Consider the following 21,691-nt stretch of genomic DNA (forward strand, 5'->3'; position numbering starts at 1 on the left):
AAAGGATCAACAAAGTGAAAAGGCCACTAATCATCACTAGTCATCAGAGAAATGCAAATTAAAACCACAAAGAGGTATCATGGCACACCTGTCAGAATGGGTATTATCAAAAGGACAAGAGCTAGTAAGTATTGGTGAGGATATGACAAAAAGGGAATTTTTGTGCACTGTTGGTGAGAATGTAAATTGGTACAGTTACAAAAAAGATCTTCACAACCAAGATAATCACGATGGTGTGATCTCTCACCTAGAGCCAGACATCCTGGAATGTGAAGTCAAGTGGGCCTTAGGAAGCATCACTACCAACAAAGCTAGTGGAGGTGATAGAATTCTAGTTGAGTTATTTCAAATCCTGAAAGCTGATGCTGTGAAAGTGCTGCACTCAATATGCCAGCAAATCTGGAAAACTCGGCAGTGGCCACAGGACTGGAAAAGGTCAGTTTTCATTCCAGTCCCAAAGAAAGGCAATGCCAAAGAATGCTCAAACTACCGCACAATTGCACTCGTTTCACACGCTGCTCAAAATTCTCCAAGCCAGGCTTCAGCAATATGTGAACAGTGAACTTCCAGATGTTCAAGCTGGTTTTAGAAAAGGCAGAGGAACCAGAGATCAAATTGTCAACATCCTCTGGATCACTGAAAAAGCAAGAGAGTTCCAGAAAAACATCTATTTCTGCTTTATTGACTACGCTAAAGCCTTTGACTGTGTGGATCACAATAAACTGTGGAAAATTCTGAAAGAGATGGGAATACCAGACCACCTGACCTGCCTCTTGAGAAACCTATATGCAGGTCAGGAAGCAACAGTTAGAACTGGACATGGAACAACAGACTGGTTCCAAATAGGAAAAGGAGTACATCAAGGCTGTATACTGTCACCCTGCTTATTTAACTTCTATGCAGAGTACATCATGAGAAACGCTGGGCTGGAGGAAGCACAAGCTGGAATCAAGATTGCCGGGAGAAATATCAATAACCTTAGATATGCAGATGACACCACCCTTATGACAGAAAGTGAAGAGGAACTAAAAAGCCTCTTGATGAAAGTGAAAGAGGAGAGTGAAACAGTTGGCTTAAAGCTCAACATTCAGAAAACAAACATCATGGCATCTGGTCCCATCACTTCATGGTAAATAAAAGATGGGGAAACAGTATCAGACTTTATTTTTGGGGGTTCCAAAATCACTGCAGATGGTGACTGCAGCCATGAAATTAAAAGACGCTTACTCCTTGGAAGGAAAGTAATGACCAACCTAGATAGCATATTCAAAAGTACAGACATTACTTTGCCAACAAAGGTCCGTCTAGTCAAGGCTATGGTTTTTCCAGTGGTCATGTATGGATGTGAGAGTTGGACTGTGAAGAAAGCTGAGTGCAGAATTGATGCTTTTGAACTGTGGTGTTGGAGAAGACCCTTGAGAGTCCCTTGGACTGCAAGGAGATCCAAACAGTCCATTCTGAAGGAGATCAGTCCTGGGTGTTCTTTGGAAGGAATGATGCTGAAGCTGAAACTCCAGTACTTTGGCCACTTCATGCCAAGAGTTGACTCACTGGAAAAGACCCTGATGCTGGGAGGGACTGGGGGCAGAAGGAGAAGGGGACGACAGAGGATGAGATGGGTGGATGGCATCACCGACTCGATGGACGTAAGTCTGAGTGAACTCCGGGAGTTGGTGATGGACAGGGAGGCCTGGCGTGCTGCGATTCATGGGGTCGCAAAGAGTCGGACACTACTGAACGACTGAACCGAACCGAACCGAACTATGAGGAAGAGTATGAAGGTTCCTCAAAAAATTAAAATTAGAACTACAATATGACCCAGAAATTCTACTACTGGCTCTTTCCAAAGGAAAGGAAAACACTAATATTTTTAAAAAATATATGCAACCCTACGTTCACTGCAGCATTAATCATAATAGCCAAAACAGTGAACTAACCTAAGTGCCTATCCATAGCTTACTGTTAAAAGAAGATTCCTAGACAGATACACTGGAGTATCACTTAGCCATTAAAAAAAAACCCTGCCAGAGTGAAATATGTCAGAGAAAGACAAATACTATATGATTTCACTTATACGTGGAATCTAAGAAACAGAAGAAATGAACATAGTCAACAGAAACAGTCGTAAACACAATGAAAAAACAGGTGGCTGCCAGAGGGTGGCAGAGGTGGAGAGTGAATTTAAAAGGTGAGGAAAATGAACAGGTACAAACTTCCAGTTACAAAATAAATGAGTCATAGGGATGAAATGTATATGTGTGTAGTCAATACTAATGTAGTATCTTTGTATGCCAATGAAAGTGGTAAAAAGTCAACCTTTCAGTCATAAATATTAGGGATATAGGGGTACAACACGATTAATATAATTAACACTGCTATATGTTATACAAGAAAGTTGCTAGGAGAGTAAATGCTAAAAGTTCTCATCACAAGGAAAAACTTTTTCCCTTTATTCTGTATCTATATGAGATGACAGATGCTCACTAAACACTGTTGTCATCATTTCCTGATGTATGTAGGTCAAATCATTATGGTGTACATCTTAAACTTATACAGTATTACATGTCAATCTCAATTATACCCTGTTGGAAGTAAAAGATCGATCTACTGAACTCTATAAATATAATTACGTGAAAAATAATAAATTTCCCACCAAAGCTGTATTTCAGCAAAGCGAGTACTATGTACAAGAGAGCACAAGAGGTTCGAGCATAAGCAAAAGAGTGATTTAAAAAAACGATGACAGGATTTACACTGTGTAAAAAAAGTAATGGAGATATGAGGGAAACTAGGGATAGTAAAAAGGAGGTAGAATGACTGGACTGTAGAAGCTGTGTATTAATTGCTCAGCCATGCCCGACAGGGATTGAACTTGGGTCTCCTGTATTGAAGGCAGATTGTTTACTGTCTGAGCCACAGAAGCCCCTCTGTAGGAGCTAGTGGAGACAAAGAAATTGTTGAAACTGAAATACTAGAAGGCATTAGCAGGAAGTAATGCTTCGAAAATGAGAAACTGAAATCATGAGGAGACTGAGGTTTAGTATCTAACGGTCTAAAACATGACTAACAGTAATGAAGAATGAATGACAAGACGGCCAACAAAGCAGAAGCCTAAGAATGAGCAGGACAGTCAAGGAGTAAACTTTGACAGAGATCAGGAAATTTACTCTAAAAGGGCAAATGGTAAATGTATTAAGCTTTGTGAGCAGAAAGGTAAAATCAAGGACAGTGTATACATACTCATATAACAAGAGGGCAAAAAAAGTCCACATATTTTACTGCTGAAATTCAAAACAGAATGATGATGATGACAGAATGTAATTTTTCATCATGCAGATGTACTAATGAGAAGACTGGAAACTTTTTTTATATGAGAGGGTTGCATTTTGCTGAATTGGGATTCAAAGTTAGTACTCCCTGTCATCAAAGTCAATTGCAAGTGTTTATTTGCTAATGCTAATTTGCAATGAAACTTAACAAGCATTCTTTGAAATTGTCTTGTCACAAAGATAGGCACTGATATCCATGAAAACGTAATTTCAAGAATTATTCAACACTTGGAAGAGATATACAGAATTCTATTAGATTCTTTTCTTAATTATTTGTCTTTTCAGCATACTATTACATCATAGATTATTTCCAACTGAAGATTAGGTAGAGTTACAATTTAATTAGTTTTGAAATATGGAAATTTCCTTTGCATTTGTAACAAGGTCCAAAAACTGATCAGAGTGTAGCTTGAACTTGGAAAATATCTGCCCCATACTTGTGTGGGAAAGGAGATTGCACTTCCTGTAATTTGTAACAACATTTAAAGTATATAAAGCAGCATTTTGTGAGTCAACATTAACAGCTGTCAAAATGACTTTACCACAGTAGAAGCTTCACTGTAAGTACTGTTTTCCCCTTGTAGGTTGAATTTTCACATCTTTAGCGAAACCTAATTTTCCAAAGTCATTCTTCAATATTCAAATAATAGTGGTAGAGAGTGGTTGTTCTCACCCTGCCCCCACAAAAAGAATCTAACCTTGGCCCTACATGCAAACACTTCCAATAAAACTTTACCAATTTTAAGATTTTAAATAGTTGTACAGTAGAAGAGTCAGCATATTCAGTTTCTATTTACAAAACTTCCACCAGAAGTCCACCAGAGCAAATGAAGTTTGCTGTTGATCTAGCTCAATGACACATAATATATTCAAATATTTTTCACTAGAAAGTCTGACCATATAATGCAATGAACAGCCATAAGCTTTAAATGCTATACATTTTCTCAAGTTTTGTAAATTAGGCCAGCTGAACTTCTTTCTGCTCCACACTTATTTCTCCCACCATTAGTTGTAACAACACATCTTGGTGCAGTTCACACTGCACTTATATTGAAATATGTTTTCTCAGGTACTTTTTAAAAAAAGCTTTGAAATTTAATTTACATACCATGCAATTCAGCCAAATGTATATAATTCCATTTAAAAAATATTCTTGACTATGTTGTTCCAGAGAGGCTACTACTTTAGTCGTTTGAAATCTGGCATTGTCTCCTTGAATAAATAACAACTAAGTAGTACTGGAAACATCTGTCAACTTATCAAGAGTCAAGGAAACCACGTGAAATTATCTGCCTTGACTACTGACGCTGCTTCATGCAAGATTTTATTTAAAAACCAAGCTTCCACAATAAAAGCTTAAAAAGTCTTGCTCCTTTAGTTCCTTCCATTTAAATTGTTATTAAACTTCATCTATATTTATTCTTCCTTTAAAATGTCTTTCAAAGTTATTTCATTAGACTTCTACCGTCCTGCTTTATTAATGTTTTGTTCGTTAGTTCAGACTCTCATCATCTGCTACAGTAACATAATGGGATTACTAACATATCTCATTACAAAAGCAATTTTTTAATTTAAGGAAAAAAAGAAAGACTGGAATTTGTTTCAGAAGTTACTTTTCTGCAGTGGAAAAAATTTCAATAGCTAATTAATTCATCTAAAACCCAAGCACTGCAAGAGATAGCTGGAATAACAGGCAAGTTTGGTCTTGGGAATACAAAATGAAGCAGGGCAAAGGCTAACAGAGTTTTGCCAAGAGAACTCACTGCTCATAGCAAACACCCTCTTCTAACAACACAAGAGACAACTCTACACATGGACATCACCACGTGGTCAATACCGAAATCAGATTGATTATATTCTTTGCAGCCGAAGATGGAGAAGTTCTGCACAGGCAGCAAAAACAAGACTGGAGCTGACTGTGGCTCAGATCATGAACTCCTTATTGCAAAATTCAGACTTAAATTGAAGAAAGCAGAGAATATCACCACCAGACCATTCAGGTATGACCTAAATCAAATCCCTTATGATTATACAGTAGAAGTGACATAGAGATTCAAGGGATTAGATCTAATATATAGAGTGCCTGAAAAACTATGGACGAGGTTCGTAACACTATACAGGAGGTAGTGATCAAAACCATCCCCAAGAAAAAGAAATGCAAAAAGGCAAAATGGTTGTCTGACGAGGCCTTACAAACAGTTGAGAAAAGAAGAGAAACAAAAGGCAAAGGAGAAAAGGAAAGATATACCCATCTGAATGCAGAGTTTCAAAGAATAGCAAGGAGAGGTAAGAAAGCCTTCCTCAGTGATCAATGCAAAGAAATGGAAGAAAACAATAGAATGGGAAAGACCAGAGATCTCTTCAAGGATATTAGAGATACCAAGGGAACATTTCATGCAAAGATGGGTTCAAAGTACGGAAACAGTATGGACCTAACAGAGGAGAAGAAGATATTAAGAAGAGGTGGCAAGAATACATAGAAGAACTATACAAAAAAGATCTTCATGAGCCAGATAACTGCAATGGTGTGATCACTCACCTAGAGCCAGACATCCTGGAGTGCAAAGTCAAGTGGGCCTTAAAAATATCTTCATGAGCCAGATAACTGCAATGGTGTGATCACTCACCTAGAGCCAGACATCCTGGAGTGCAAAGTCAAGTGGGCCTTAGGAAGCATCACTATGAACAAAGCTAGTGGAGGTGATGGAATTCCAGATGAGCTTTTTCAAATCCTAAAAGATGATGCTGTGAAAGTGCTGTACTCAGCATGCCAGCAAATTTGGAAAACTCAGCAGGGGCCATAGAACTGGAAAAGGTCGGTTTTCATTCCAATCCCAAAGGAAGGCAATGCCAAAGAATGCTCAAAGTACAGCACAATTGCACTCATCTCACATGCAGTAAAGTAATGCTCAAAATTCTCCAAGCTAGGCTTCAACAGCTCATGAACTTCCAGATGTTCAAGCTGGATTTAGAAAAGGCAGAGGAGCAAGAGATCAAATGGCCAACATCCGCTGGATCATACAAAAAGCAAAAGAATTTCAGAAAAACATCTACTTCTGCTTTATTGACTACACTAAAGGCTTTGACTGTGTGGATCACAACAAACTGTGGGAAATTCTTCAAGAGATGAGAATACCAGACGACTTTATCTGCCTCCTGAGAAACCTGTATGGAAGTCAAGAAGCAGCAGTTAGAACCTGATATGGAACAACAGACTGGTTCCAAACTAGGAAAGGAGTACATCAAGGCTGCATATTGTCACCCTGCTTATTTAATTGCAGAGTACACCATGAGAAACGCTGCGTTGGAAGAAGCACAAGCTGGAATCAAGACTGCCAGGAGAAATATCAATAACCTGAGTTATACAGATGACACCACCCTTACGGCAGAAAGCAAAGAGGAACCAAAGAGCCTCTTGATGAAAGTGAAAGAGGAGAGTGAAAAGGTTGACTTAAAACTTAACATTCAAAAAACAAAGATTATAGCATCAGTTCCCATCACTTCATGGCAAACAGATGGGGAAACAATGGAAACTGACAGACTATATTCTTGGGCTCCAAAATCACTGCAGATGGCGACGGCAGCCATGAAATTAAAAGATGCTTGCTCCTTGGAGGAAAAGCTATGACAAACCTAGACAGGACATTAAAAAACAGAGACATTACTTTGTCAACAAAGGTCTGTACAGTCAAAACTATGGGGTTTCCAGTGGTCATGTATGGATGTGCGAGTTAACCATAAAGAAGGCGGAGTGGCAAAGAATTGCTGCTTTTGAACTGTGGTGTTACAGAAGACTCTTGAGAGTCCCTTGGCCTGCAAGGAGATCCAACCAGTCAATCCTAAAGGAAATCAGTGCTGACTATTCATTGCAAGGACTGAGGCTGAAGCTCCAATACTTTGGCCACCTGATGTGAAGAACTGACTCCATTGGAAAAGACCCTTATGCTGAGCAAGACTGAAGGCAGGAGGAGAAGGGGATGACAGATGATGAGATGGTAGGATGGCATCACCAACTCGATAGACATGAGTCTGAACGAGCTTCGGGAGATGGTGAAGGACAGGGAAGCCTAGCGTGCTGCAGTCCTAGGGATCCCAAAGAGTCGGAGACAACTGAGCAACTGAGTAACAACAATAAAACACTGCTAAGCAAATAAATCAGGACTATTAAGAGCAGCAGTTTCAACTCTCAATTCATCACAGTTAATGACTTAATGCAAACTTTATACAAAATATTCAGGGATTTACTTACAGCTCAAGAACTGTCATCTAAAACATAAAACAATACAAATGCAATAGCTTAGAGACAGAAAATACCACATGAAATACAAGGGGAGAAAAGACCCCAAAAGATATTCTGCTAAGAGTTTTTGCTATTGTCTATCTCTTAGAGGCAATCTTTTTCTTTTTAATATCAAAAAAAGCCTAGGTAACATTACTGAGTCACTGAGCAAATTCTGCCACTAAATAATAATCTAGAACTCTCAGTGATTAAGCAGAACATAAAGCAATACTTTTGGTAGGTGATCACCACCACTCCACACAATAATCATTCTCTTCTCCACCCTTTCTTAGCTTTTCATCCCATTAACAGCAGCCCCTCAAGTGTCTCCTGACCAGTCCCTAGTATTTATGTCCATGGCTTCGACATAAGGAAAACTCTTGCATTTGTCACTGAACCCTAACATTTTAAAGTATCTTTCAGTTCCAGGTTCCATGAGTCTGTTGTCCTTTTCCCCCAATTCTCATATAAAAAATAAAACACCTTAAGAACAGGGATATTTTCTATAGGAATAAAGTTAGACCTTAAGACCCTCGAGTTTCAGCTGATCAGACTCCATGTCCCTCTCCTCTCTATCCAACTATAAAGAACTAAAAGCTAGATGAAGTAGGCAAGAATATATCCAACTGATTTTTAAGGATGAAGAGAGTATCTCAATTCTATAAGCACAACAAACCTATATAGAACACCATGTCATTCAAAGAAGGGCAATAAATATCCTGCTCTTTTTGTGTTGATAATAATTTTTTCACAGCTGCATTTGTCTTTTTAATTTTTAAATAAATAATGTACAATCTGATCAATTCCCTAAGGTAATTGAGAGCTGAATGAATACATTTTCTGGAATAATTTGAAAAACACACTGAAAGCATTAATTCTTTAAATATCTTTAGAAAGTAAAAGTCAAAATAGTTAATGAAATGTAGGTAAAGAAGAATCAATTAGGCCTTGTAAAAGAATTTACAGAGGGATGAAAATATACCAGGACAGGTTGGGGGGTCAATAAGCTTAATTTGTCTATCAGCTTTTTAACGTAGCCAAGTAGTAAATAAAGAGTAAGAAGTACTTCTATCAACAACTAATAAAGCAAACAGTATAAAGGCAGCCCTGGGAGAAGCTGGATGTATCAGTAAGTAACTACCTAGTACTACATTAGGATGTCAGTCCTATGACTCCATTTTTCATAACAGCATCATCTCCCTAAAAGATCTATAGAAGAGCAAAACAAATTACAAAATATGCAGAAGCTATTATTATTATTATTATCAAGACACTTTCATACAGTTCAGACGGGGGCTGAAAATGATGAGACTTTAGGCATTGTTTTAAAAAATAGAGACTCTTTGGATCAACAACTAAAGATCTTAAAAGTATCCAGAAAAATTAAAAACGAATGACCTTGATAAGCAAATTTAGATTGCCCTAAATATTTTAAACCCAATTTCTTTGCGATGACTGAGTCCATATCAAATACTACATTTTGTCAGTCACTCTTTCACCAAAAGGGCCAAATAAAAAATATAATACTAAAATACACGAATTTTAAGCCTAATTGTCATTCAGTCAGTGAAATTAAAAACTTTATCAACAAATTTTTAAAATGTGTTGTCAGCCTATCCAGACATCTGAAACTTAATAAATTCAAGATTTGAAAGTCATGAATGCAGTCATCTAACATCTACCCAACTGGGTTCTCGAACAATAAGCAGTTGTCCAAAAGGCAGCTTCAAAACTGGAGAATCCTGAAGGTCTTCAGGTGTTTAAGTAATTAAGTATTCTTCCAAAAGAATATGATGTCAAAGAATTTGTAAAACATCGGATCCAGACTCAACTGTCTTAAAGCTTCATCTTCTACAGAATGCAAAATAATTTGAAGAACAGGGAGGAGGCAGAGAAAAAGCCATATTAAGGAAAGGCAAATGAACAAGAGAAAGAGTAGAGAAACTTATCTTGTTCTAGACTAACCACATTGAAAATGGTTAAAAAAGAAAAAGCAAAACATCAAAAATGAGAAACTGCTGTCAGAAGTAACAAAATTAGAAAGTTCTATGTGTGAAGCTAAATTCTGGGGGTCCTTTTTCAGCCCTTTTTCTAAAAATTAGCTCATCCTAAACTGCTCAAAGAAAAAGAGGCTCTAAAGCCCAGCAAAATTAATTTTCTTTGTTTCATAATAATATTCAGTGGTCTCCAAATTTTGCCTACTTCTCATAAACCTGGTGAAAATTGAAGTTATATTATATTTCATGAAGCTTAACAATGTTGTTTTATATGTTTAAAATGATTTTTAATACTAAAACTAAACCTGATTAATAAATGTGCACATTATCTAAGCTATAATTTCTAATATTAGTTATACATAGTTAACAAAAAAGTAACACACTTGTCAAATTTCTAGTTTTCTTCACAAAACAATAACGTTCCTCCAACATGGCAGTTAAATGCACTGCTTTTTTATAATGCTTACAGGATAAATTTGACACCCCTCTGCTTGGCATCCAAGCTTAACAACATAATTCTAAAATCACGCTTTCTAGTCTACCCCTCTCTGCTCTACTCAGAATGGCCCTTTACAGGTTGTTCGTCTTGCCTTTGTTCTTACTCCTACATCCTTAGACTTTTCTCATTCAGACATACCCAACTGCCTTGCTGCAAGTTGTAAGGCCAGGCCCAGGAATGGCTCTTCTCCTTCCTGAACAAAATAAAAACCTCCATGTTTGAAACCAAAGTTTTTGTGAACTAAAAATCTTCCTGGTGCTTGCTTTACTCTTTCAATAGCATAGCAGTTAAGAGCAAGAACTCTTAAGACTGAACTGTATGTCATTAACTGAACTATTTATACACTGGGTTAGATTTCTTAATCATCTTAACCTATATTTCCTTATCTGTTTTTTAAAAAAAGGAATAGTACCCTCTTCACAGAACTGCTCTGATGATTAAAGCAAGATAATTTATGTACTGTGTTTAATACAGTGTTTGGCAGAAAACAGGTATTCAATAAATCTGACAGTATTATTAGGTTTATAATGGTGACTTTTAGGAATTTCTAGCATTTTAACTATCTTAAAGTACCTCCTTCTCCTGGTTCTTCTAAACTAGTAAATCTGACACACTACTTCTCCTGTTACCCACCATCTGCAATGATCCTAGTGGCTTCTTGTCTGCGTGATTTCTGACGTGCTGTTCTGTGTTTCCAAATTATCTGTGTATCTGCCTACCTATCCTTCCCCAAAGATTCCCAACTTCAGTACATCCCAGATTTTTCTTCCCCAGTCCTAGAACCATCATGCTTCTGCTTCATAGTTCCTGTGATGACACTTGACTCACATGTCACACATGAACTAAATCTAACTCAGGGGGCCAACCAATCTAAACCCTCATTGGTCTATTTTAACCGAATTCCTAAAGGACATGTTGTCTCTGCTATTTGCATGCCTGTGCGCTAAGTTGCTTCAGTCGTGTCTGACTCTGTGCGACCCCAGGCTCCTCTGTCCATGATCTTCTCCAGGCAAGAATACTGGAGTGGGCTGCCATGACCTCCTCCAGGGGATCTTCCTGACTCAGGGATCAAACCTGCTTCTCTTACGTCTCCTGCATTGGCAGGCGGGTACTATTTGTAGCATATGTCAAATTGTGAGTCATGTGATTCACATGTTCATCCATTCAATAATTACACATAAATAAGAATGAGACTATTTCAAGAGATTCCCAATTTGTTAAACTAGAAACCTATCGAAACAAATGGTAGACATTTTTCTTTTAACTACAGACACTATAAACTGACACGGATTTGAGGGGAAGAACACTCACACACACAAAATGCATATAACTAACTGAAAACAATCCAACTTTCATTATAAATCCTCTGATTCTTTTTATTTCAGTTCTAAGGTATGTTTAAATGGAGTTAACTTTCTGGATGACTTCTCCTATCCCCCCAAAACAAAATACTTTAAAAAACTTATGGTATACTTTTTATACATACATGCATATGTGCATGTGTATGATTTTTTTATATTCTGAGATATTTTGTTAAATAAACAGTCTTAAAACTTTTATGTTTTACATTATCATATTGTTTAATATGGATTATTAACAGTTTTGCAAAGAAAAAAAAATCTGGCTTCTGAAAACTGTTAGACCAGAGAATGTCAGTAACAGCAATCTGTACTTCCCTGCTTAATCTTTCTTGGCAAGCTCTGTCTGCACCAGTGCTGTCTGGCTTCAGCAAGCACAATGCCAGGAGCTCACACTGTATGCAACCTTTTCAGTACCCCAAACAGTATTCAGTTCCTTCTTTGCCACAAATAACGAGTTTAACTAGGTCTATAACATTTTCTTTTTATAAACTTCTCTATTATGCTAATAAACAGTAATTTAAGGCTTCAAAATAATGAGAGGTAAATTAATTTTTGTCAATAATTGAACCATACTGAAGGAAATACAAAGTGTTGAACAAACTTAGTCAAGGGTGAATCAACACGCTCTCTGACTCCACCTCACTAGCCCAACTGGTTTTAAAAATAATAATAATAATAATATTGTCATTCAGCTATTTAACATAGTTGTGAATAAAAGTCACAGTCAAGAGGAAAAGAAGATCAACGCATGTTTTCAGATATTACGAATGCCAACTTAGAAGACTGATTTTCTAGTGCTTCTTGCTACATTTTCATCTATAGAACTGCATACATTCAAGATCTAAAGCCTTAAAAAAGAATTTTGTGAGAAAAGAAACCTAATAAATATGTATAATTCTAAATGATTTGGTTTATTTTCAAAATCCCTTTTATTTTGGGAAGAAAATCACTTTATAAAAACTTACCCAAATATGGAAATTATTTTATAACATTTTTACTAATAAAATAAAAAACATTATAAAAATTGCCACAACTATAGAAAATAGCCATAATTTGCTATAATAGTCAGAATATTAGAGTAAGTATTCTGTGGCTTACTACTTGAAGGAATTAAGAAAACTAATGTAAAATTAAAGTTCTTTACTCTTCAAACCCCCCAGACCCTACTCATGGCAATAAGATGGAATTTCGTTAGGCTAAAACGGTGACAAAGTGATGAGAGAAAGAACACATGCATTAGAAAATGCAAAGGAAAAAGCACCTTAGATACAGGCATCTGATCACAAGGTAAATCCTCCAGTGATGAATATTTACCTTTGGTGTATACCTTACCAGTAATTCTGACCCTAGCCAAAACAATCATTAGGATTATTATCTTCAGCCTTGGCTTCAAATCCTCACCTTATCTCCCATATCCACAAAATCTATAATACACTCCCAAAAGATACAAATCTCCCATGACTGCCAAAATTAGCAGTCCCAAGGATATCTGACTTTTGACAGTTTCAGTGCCTTAGGCTAAAAGAACAGAGCTTTAATCAAATGTTCAGGGATCAGCGTTGGTATTTTACCCTAGTTATTTCATAGGCCAGTTCAAATTTAGCAAACAATCAAGTAATAATAACCTGTCCAGGCTGAGTTTAAATTTTTTCAGTTTGAAAACCAAATCAAGCTAGGTTTCTGGGTTTTAAAAGCCACAGAAGATTTCTTAATTGGTAACAAGCACAGACAAGCAGGTACTGATTTTTAACCATCTTGTAAATGGAACAGACATAGGCTCAGAGGCTGGGAGACTTGAGGTGACAGTATAAAGAGGATGAGGGAGGCTATAAGGAAAACAAAGCTTGTAAGAACTGGTAGTTCTTCTCACCACACAACCTTTAAGGTTCAGGAGATAGGTGACATTACTTTCTTGACAATTAAAAAATGGATAAACAATATATGCAAAAGCTTTTTTACTGCTAATTATTTCAATGCATTCTTCTAAATAAAGACCTACAGAGAAAGTCTTGACATTGGCAAACTTTAGGCACAATCCCCTCCAAAAATAAAAGTCCTTTAAAAGATGAAATAAAGAACTCTAAGAACAAAATAATAAATGATGGAGAATATCTATGTTGTTTTATACATGTATTTCCAGCTCAGTACAGCTTATAAGTAACCTGGTAACAGGACAAAAATATCTTACTATCTTCAGAAATGGTGTACATAAAAAGAATCAAGAACAATGAAATTAAGGAAAATTTATTTCCTTTATATCAGTTCCACTTGGGGGGTGAGGGGTGGTATTAATGAACAAAATTGCATTTCTCTTCAAAAGAAATTTCTCTGTTAAAGAACCAAAGTGACTGGTTTGACTGGTTCCACTCAATTTCCTGTCGTCTCTGTACCTTGGAATGCTTCCCAGGTGGCTCAGATGGTAAAGTGTCTGCCTGCAATGTGAGAGACAAGGGTTCGATCCCTGGGTTGGGAAGATCTCCTGGAAAAGGAAATGGCAACCCACTCCAGTACTCTTGCCTGGAAAATTCCATGGACGAAAAGAGCCTGGTAGGCTACAGTCCACGGGGTCACAAAGAGTCGGACACGACTGAGCGACTTCACTTCTTTTTTGTACCTTGAGAACTCCGGCCTTTGCTTCCACCCCTTTTAGGTGTTACTAAACACAAAGGAAGGCTAAGCCATAACTGGCTTAGTGGCAGAGCAAGAAAATTCCCAAAGGCCAAATAACATCATTCTGCTTCTGGTCATTCTTCACAATTAGTGATTTTATATGTGTGCTCTGGAATTGCAGAAACCTGAGCTATAATCCTGGCTCTACCATATACTAGATTATATAAATTTAGGAAAGCTTCTTAACTTCTGTGTGCATCCTACTGCTTCTTCATCTAAAAAAACGGGAATGGTAATAATAGCATCTCCCTTTCAAGATTAGTATAAAGACTAAATGAGACATTTAACAAACATTTAGCTCAATGTCGAGTCTTAGTAAATTTTCAATAAACATGAACTATCCAACATAACCTGTTGAAATTCAAGACAGCCCAAGGCCCAGCACAATTATTTTTCCAAACTGGTTATCACTAAATTGTAACCAGCACTGTAAAAAAGAACTGGCTACTAGAACAGAATAGAAAATAATAGGGTGCAATAAGGGTTGGTAATGTTTTGAAAATCTTTTTTTCAGACTCAAACACATTCTCTCAACTGAGCCTCCCAGTTTTTCTTTATTGCCTTCACTATGTAGTCTTCAAAAGCAGCATACCTGGCTCTTCTTCAGGGTACAACAGTATTTTGTACAAAACTCTACAACACTTACTACAGTGGGCTTTACATGTGTATCTCTCACATTAGAATGTAAATTCCAACATTGCTATCAGAGTAACGCAAATCAAAATTACAATGAGGTATTGCCTTACACTCGTCAAAATAGCCATCATAAAAAAATCTACAAACAATAAATGCTGGAGAGGGTGTGGAGAAAAGAGAACCCTCCTACACTGCTGGTGGGAATGTAAATGGGTATTGCCACTATGGACAACAGTATGGAGGTTCCTTTAAAAACAGAACTACCATATGACCCAACAATCCCACTCCTAGAGAAAAACCATACTTTTCACTGCAGCCCTATTTACAAGAGTCAGAACATGGAAGCAATACTAAATGTCCACCAACAGAAGAATGGATAAAGATGTGGCACATATAGACAATGGGATATTACTCAGCCATAAAAAAGAACAAAATAATGTCATTTGCAGCAACATGAATAGACCTAGAGATTATCATACTGAGTGAAACCAGATAAAAAGACAAATATCATAATGAACTTATTTACAAAACAGGAGTCACAGATGTAGAAAACAATCTTATGGTTAACAGGGGATAAGGGAGGGCAAGGATAAATTGGGAGACTGGGAATGACATAAACATACTATTATATATAAAATACATAGCTAATAACAATCTACTGTATAGCACAGGGAACTCTACTCAATACTTGGTAATAGCCTATAATGGGAAAAGAATCTAAAAAAACAGTGCATGTGTGTATACGCATAGCTGATTCACTTTGCTGTACACTTTGAAACTAACACAAAATGGTAAATCAACTATACTCTAGTGGAAATTAAAAAAAGAATGCAAACTCCATGGAAGCTACCTTTTATTATCCTCTATTTCTAGTATCTGAAAAACACTGCCAGCTCAATAAATGTTTGTTGAATGAATCATTAAATCATTAAAATCTAATAGGCATTAAAAACATATAAAAATACTTAACTGTTTTCATTTATCATTATCTGATTGGGTTTTATTATTGTGTAAAATTTTAATTTAGCCATGTAAGTCACACACACACAAACACACATACAAAATCAATAAAGCTGTTCTTCCTCCCAAGTGCCTTGTATACTTCCTTCCATCTGGAAATGGTGAATAATGTTTACTTAAGAAACTGAAATGAGTGGTGTGCATAATGATCTTTGAAAAGTAGAACATCAAAGCATAAAAATGTGCTGCACAAGGAACCAGCCACATTCATGTTTGTTAGGGGCAAACAGAGTTAAGGAAAGTTACTAGGCAGAAAAGCTTGCTGCTTCTCCATGATACACTGTCCAAGGACCCCCTTTCACAGGGACTGCAGGTTCCATGAGAACACAACTAAGTAACAACACCGGGCAGGCGGCTGCTTGACTACTTCATACGGAGGTATACGAGGAACTTCAGTATTTTCAATACTTAAATATTAGCACTATCATTTTTCAATTCTACTTAAACGTAAGAACAAAAGTTATATAAATTTACCAACTCTTTCACTCCATCACAAAAAGGCAAAATACTGGAAATAAATTATAAAGAAACACTTTTCATTGTGCTTACAGATGTCAAAAGCTGACAATATACTAAGTTAAGGTCACATATAAAATTTGGCTTTACATTTGTTAAAAAAAAAAAAAAAGAATAAATGCAAATAAACATTTGCTCTACAATGAGGCTCAACTTTTAAAAGTAGGGGTTCTTTTATAGTACTCTTCCAAAATATTTGTTTCTAAATCCTTAACAACCTGAATGAAAAATTGGAAGTTTCCAATTTATAAGATTATAACTCTCTTGAGATAGTAAGCTGTATACATGAAATAGGGGTGGGGGGAGTGTTATTGCTATTTAAGGCTCAGGCATTTTGCTTCCTCCCCCCTAATTATCGCAAATGATCATTTTACCTACTCTAAACCTGTTAAACATCTACGGAAACAACTATTTCACAAAAACTTCCTTCCTTCCTTCCCTTTGTCACTTTAAACATATCTTAAGTTATTATGAAACTTTACTTCAAAGCAAATTGTTAGGCTAAAACAGTAAGCCAAGTCTTAACAGTTAACATTGATTTACTGAAGAAAGAAAAAAAGATGAGCTATGATAAATACTCTTAAACAAAATTACCAAAGAGGCAACAAGTTGTTGCTACTTATTAAAAATTCTTCCCTATATTTGAAATGGTAATTTTAACAACCCTAGTAAGGGTGGCAACACTCACCAGTATGAATCTTCTCATGTCTCTGTAGCAGGTACTTCTGTATGAAACGCATGTCACATTGACTACATTGAAATGGTTTTTCACCTTAAAATAATTTCACATCCACAAATTAGTTACTGAATAAAACACAGTTTAGAGTTAACTATTTCTGAGGAAAGAGAAATCTTAGAAGCCCAAATTCTGAAAAATTGCAAATTACGCATACAAAGGTTTTATACTATTAATAGAATTTTATTTCCTCTCAATCTCCCCCCCACCAAGATTTAAAAATTCACATTCTCACAACCACACAAAAATGAGACTGAATGATTCATATCCTTCAAGGGAAAAAAAAAAGTAAATAAATAAAACAATTTACAATAGAATTTAAAACTCATGAGGCTAGAAAGGCCTCCACAGGTTACCAAGTGTCTTAAACAGCTTTTCTTTCTCTGTGGAGGAAGATCCACCTACCTTTTTCTCCCTGGCTAACCACCACTTTATGCCTTTTCACTTTTTTCTCTAGAACCTTCAAAATTTTCTAAACATCCTCTTTAAAAAACTAATAATCCTGTCTCTTCAAATATTCCTTCTCTGTTGGAGCCTTTCCTTTCATAGTCCAACCTATGTCTCAAATTCTTCACCACCCATTTGTCCTTTAACCCTTATACTCTGCTTTAAGATACTAATGATCTCCTTGCTGTTTATTCTAGTGATCTGTTCTCAGTTCTCTCTCTTGCTCTCTCTCGCTCTCCTCTCAGAAGGTTGTGCAGTTATTGATCATACCCTCCTTGGAATTCTCTCCTCTTTTGGTTTCTGGGTGTATTTCACCAGTTCACCAAATCTACCTTATTATTTATTACTTTGTCTCCTTCTCCACCCTTTAACTCAACTTATATGTCTAGTAATATTTCCCCAAAGATCTGTGATCAGTCTTTTGCTCTGATCTCCACAAATTTATGGTCTAACTTTTGATTTATATTTGATTCCAAATTCACATTTCAAATTCCATCTGGACATCTTATACAGAAAAATAAATGTTGACCAGCTTTTAATAGTTCATTCTTTCACTGTTTCTCTGGTTAAAAAGAATACATTAAGCCAAATAAAGTGTTCAACTAAGCTAATTAATTTTGCACATCCATGCTAATTGTTTTCTCATTTAAAGTTTTTCTTGGTTTCCTTGTGACATCCTGGCCTATGAAATCTGATTTGAAATGCCAGGTTAACTACAGTCTTAGGAATGAATGACATTTACAAGAAGATGAAAATAGCAAAGATAATAATTTTAATGGCTATAAGCCCACTTTAATTCAAGAAATACCTGTATGAATGAAGACATGTCTCTGTAAGTGATAGTTCGTTCTAAAGGCAGCATTGCAGTGCTCACAAACGTGAGATTTAGGGGTTTTCAAACCAAGTGATCCATCCTCATTTATTGTAAGGATCTGGTTTAAAAAAAAAAAAAGGCAAAACAAAAGAAAGAAAATTTTAAAATGTAATACTAATTATAAAAAAGATAATGTCTTTTAATGCAAACAGTGGTCACCAGAGATTATGAAGTATTTTTTTCCTAGATAATCTTGAGAGGGCTATTGGAATAATTTTATCATTATTTGAAGAAAGTAAAATGTGACTCAGAGTGGGTAAAAATTACTGATAAAGCCTTGGAAGCTGGTTAAGTAAAATTTCAGCATTGTGTACTCTCCTCTCCAAAGCTGATGTCTAATAGAGTCCCTAAGTGTTCTCTGTTAGGATGAGTATAGCTTTATTTTCAATTTTAAAATATCACATATGCAGTACAAGTCTTATGTTCTAGACATGGTATAAATATCAATCAGATAGGAATGGTTAAATAAATCATGAAAAATGAATACAACTTAATATTACATGGTTGTGAAATAAAATGAGAAAGCTCTTTATATACTTATATAGAAAGAGCTCCAGGATTTATTCTTAAGTTAAAAAAAAAAAAAAGCAGGGTTTAGAATCTAGGATATAATTTTGTTAAGTTTGAATATAAGATAATACATACAGCAATATATATTTGTTTGCATATGCATAAAAGCTATTTGAGAAGGATGTACATAAATGTATACAACTTTGGTTGTCATGGCTGAGGAACTTGGCAGAAGATATGGTAAGAGAGAGACTTTACACTAAACATACTTTAAAGTATTTTTCTGAACCATATAAATGCTTACCTATTACATTTTCCTTTTTCTTTTTTTCTTAAAGAAATAAAAAGGAAAACTGTTTTTAAGTCATCCTAGCATACGATCTGGAGTCAGAATGGTTCTGTTAAGGACCTCTAAGATTATTCTAGGACTACCGAACTATGGTTAAGCATATTCCTTAATAAATTAGAGGGTTATGGGGGAAGGAAGGCAGGTGACAAAGACATCAACCTTATCTGCCTGTGCTTCTTGAGGCTGACAGTAACTTGGGCAAGGTCTAAACAATGCCAGAGAGAAGTTCACTTTTGGGGTTCATGTCTTCCAGTTTAACAACCATTTGCCCAACATGCAACATTTAAACTGCCTCTCTCACCAGCCACGTGGCAGAGTAAAAATAACAAATAATCCCTTTTTTCATTATTGAGGAGAGAAGAAAGATGACAAAACATGATGTGAACATAAGAAACAAAGAAAACTAGGAGGTAAGATCAGGAGGAATATGGCAAGGAAGAAGGAAACAGTAGTGGAGGTGGGAGCACAGAGAGTAGAAGCCGAGAAACGGCGTCACGCACAGAATACAGGAATGTAACAGGCATCTTAAGAAACACAGAGGCCTGTGGGAATCGACTAGGGCCTGTAGATACACAGCTATGACCCCCATCCCAAAACTCAGAGGGACTAGGTAAGGAAAAAGGGCTTTAGTTTTTTAAAAAATATTTTTTTAGTTTAAATTCAGGAACACATTTCAGACTATACTGTATGTAAATCAATGGTAATTATTATGCTAATTATACAGGGCATGTGGGTTCTGGGCAAACTGCCAAAGTGGTCAACAATGCTTCAAAGTCTATGCACCAAAGTCACAGAGGGAAACATTTGGCAGGAGAACGCAAGTGGGTGTCACAGCTTCCTGAAGAGTCAGTGAGAACGGAAAGTTTCATCTCTGGTCAGTCTAAAATTTTTTCAACCCCTCCAAGTCACAAAATAATATTCAAGTTAACACTGTGTAAAACAAACAAACAAACAAACAAAAAAACCAAAATCTTTTAAACATAACTTAAAATATTCCTAACATAAAACCAGCAACAAAAAGATGTTAAACATTTTATATGAAACAATAAAAACAGGATAGCACCAGGTATTTTTTTCTCATATGTTGATAACAAATAAGATCCAAGTGCCAAAAAAAAAAAAATGGCAGCTCAATAGCTTTCTGTGGCATAGCACCTACACGGAAAAGCTCTGCAAGGGACAAATCTGGCCCAATTTACTTAATGTGAAATGGATATAATCCTTGACTGTACAAAGCCTTTTTATGAAGAGTTAAGGAGTTCTAGGTCATTGTTTTCTCACTGGAGGTAATACTGCCTTTCACTGTAGACTCCAAGCCTTAATTCAAGGTGGATTTTATGGATGAAAGAGCAAACACTTTCTTGTGAATAAGGAGACTGAAAAAAATCTAGCATATTTATAAGTTCAATGACAAAAAAATCAAATTGGTGGACATTTTACATTGAATTTTATATTATTTTCTTCTTTTCTTAGGCCAGAACACACATCTTTGTACAAAAGACACAGAAGAAAATTATCTTGCCACAGAAGAACACCACTGGCTCTTCTAACTTGTAATCTGTTTTCACGTATAACCGACAGATTTTGCCTGTTTTATTCACCACTATAACCTCAATACCCAATTGTACATAGTGAGACTCAGTGCCTATAGATAATGGCAACCTATTACCCACGCCAAACATGCTCACAGCTTACCACTTCTATTCGTAAGTGTCTGCAAATTCACTAAGCAGCACCACAGAAAAAGGTGTGCAAAGAATGGGTATGTAAAGAACAAAGTTTCTTGGTGGAAGAGAAATGGCTCATTAACACAGGTAAAATTATCTTCCTTGGTATAGACTTGGTTTCTTTTCCTGCCCACACCCTTTCCAGATCTTTTAGTAAAATGTGATCTACCAATTAAGTGTATTTGCCTTAGAGATTAGCCGTCTAACTTGCTAAAAGTACCATAAAATGTTTTTTTCTTTTTCCTTCAGCATACGAACACTATTACAACTGAAGCATGTGAAATTTCCAAGTTTAAACCCTAAAGTGTCTGCAAGACAAGACATGATTTGTCTTGACTCCTGTCACTGCGACTTTTGGAAAAATATGGTAATTATAAAGATCAAGCAATTGGGCTTTATCAAGAGTAAAGAAATTGGTAATAGTCTAAACAATACTCTAAATACTTGATTGTTTTCTTAACCATTTCACAAGTTTAAAACAGAATTTTTCAGCAAAATATTTCAATACCAAATGAATTCCTCAATCTGCTTTCTTAATCTCACAGTCCGTTAGCAAATACATTTTTTGTTCTGAGACAAATCTGTTCCCTGCCAGCTATCCATATACATAGCAATTGCTATGTTAAATAATATACCAATTTTTAACCAACAAAGCACTAAACTCTGCCTATTCAATTCAGAGATTTTTGACTCTTCAAGGGTCACTGCCACCAATTAGCTAAAACCTGACAGCCCTCAGTG

The 21,691-nt window shown here is 36.1% G+C and overlaps 1 protein-coding gene across 13 annotated transcripts in view; it reads right to left on the reverse strand.

Moving 5' to 3' along the window:
- The window catches only part of ZNF148 (zinc finger protein 148), a 146,598-nt gene that overhangs the window by 31,638 nt on the left and 93,269 nt on the right, over window positions 1-21,691 (reverse strand). For all 13 annotated transcript variants that reach the window (NM_001033121.1, XM_010801188.4, XM_005201416.5 and 10 more), the window contains 2 exon segments: window positions 16,996-17,079; window positions 18,299-18,422. In NM_001033121.1, coding sequence (NP_001028293.1) covers window positions 16,996-17,079; window positions 18,299-18,422 — 208 coding nt within the window.

Source organism: Bos taurus, chromosome 1 (assembly GCF_002263795.3).
Source record: "Bos taurus isolate L1 Dominette 01449 registration number 42190680 breed Hereford chromosome 1, ARS-UCD2.0, whole genome shotgun sequence".
Classification (NCBI taxonomy): domain Eukaryota; kingdom Metazoa; phylum Chordata; class Mammalia; order Artiodactyla; family Bovidae; genus Bos; species Bos taurus.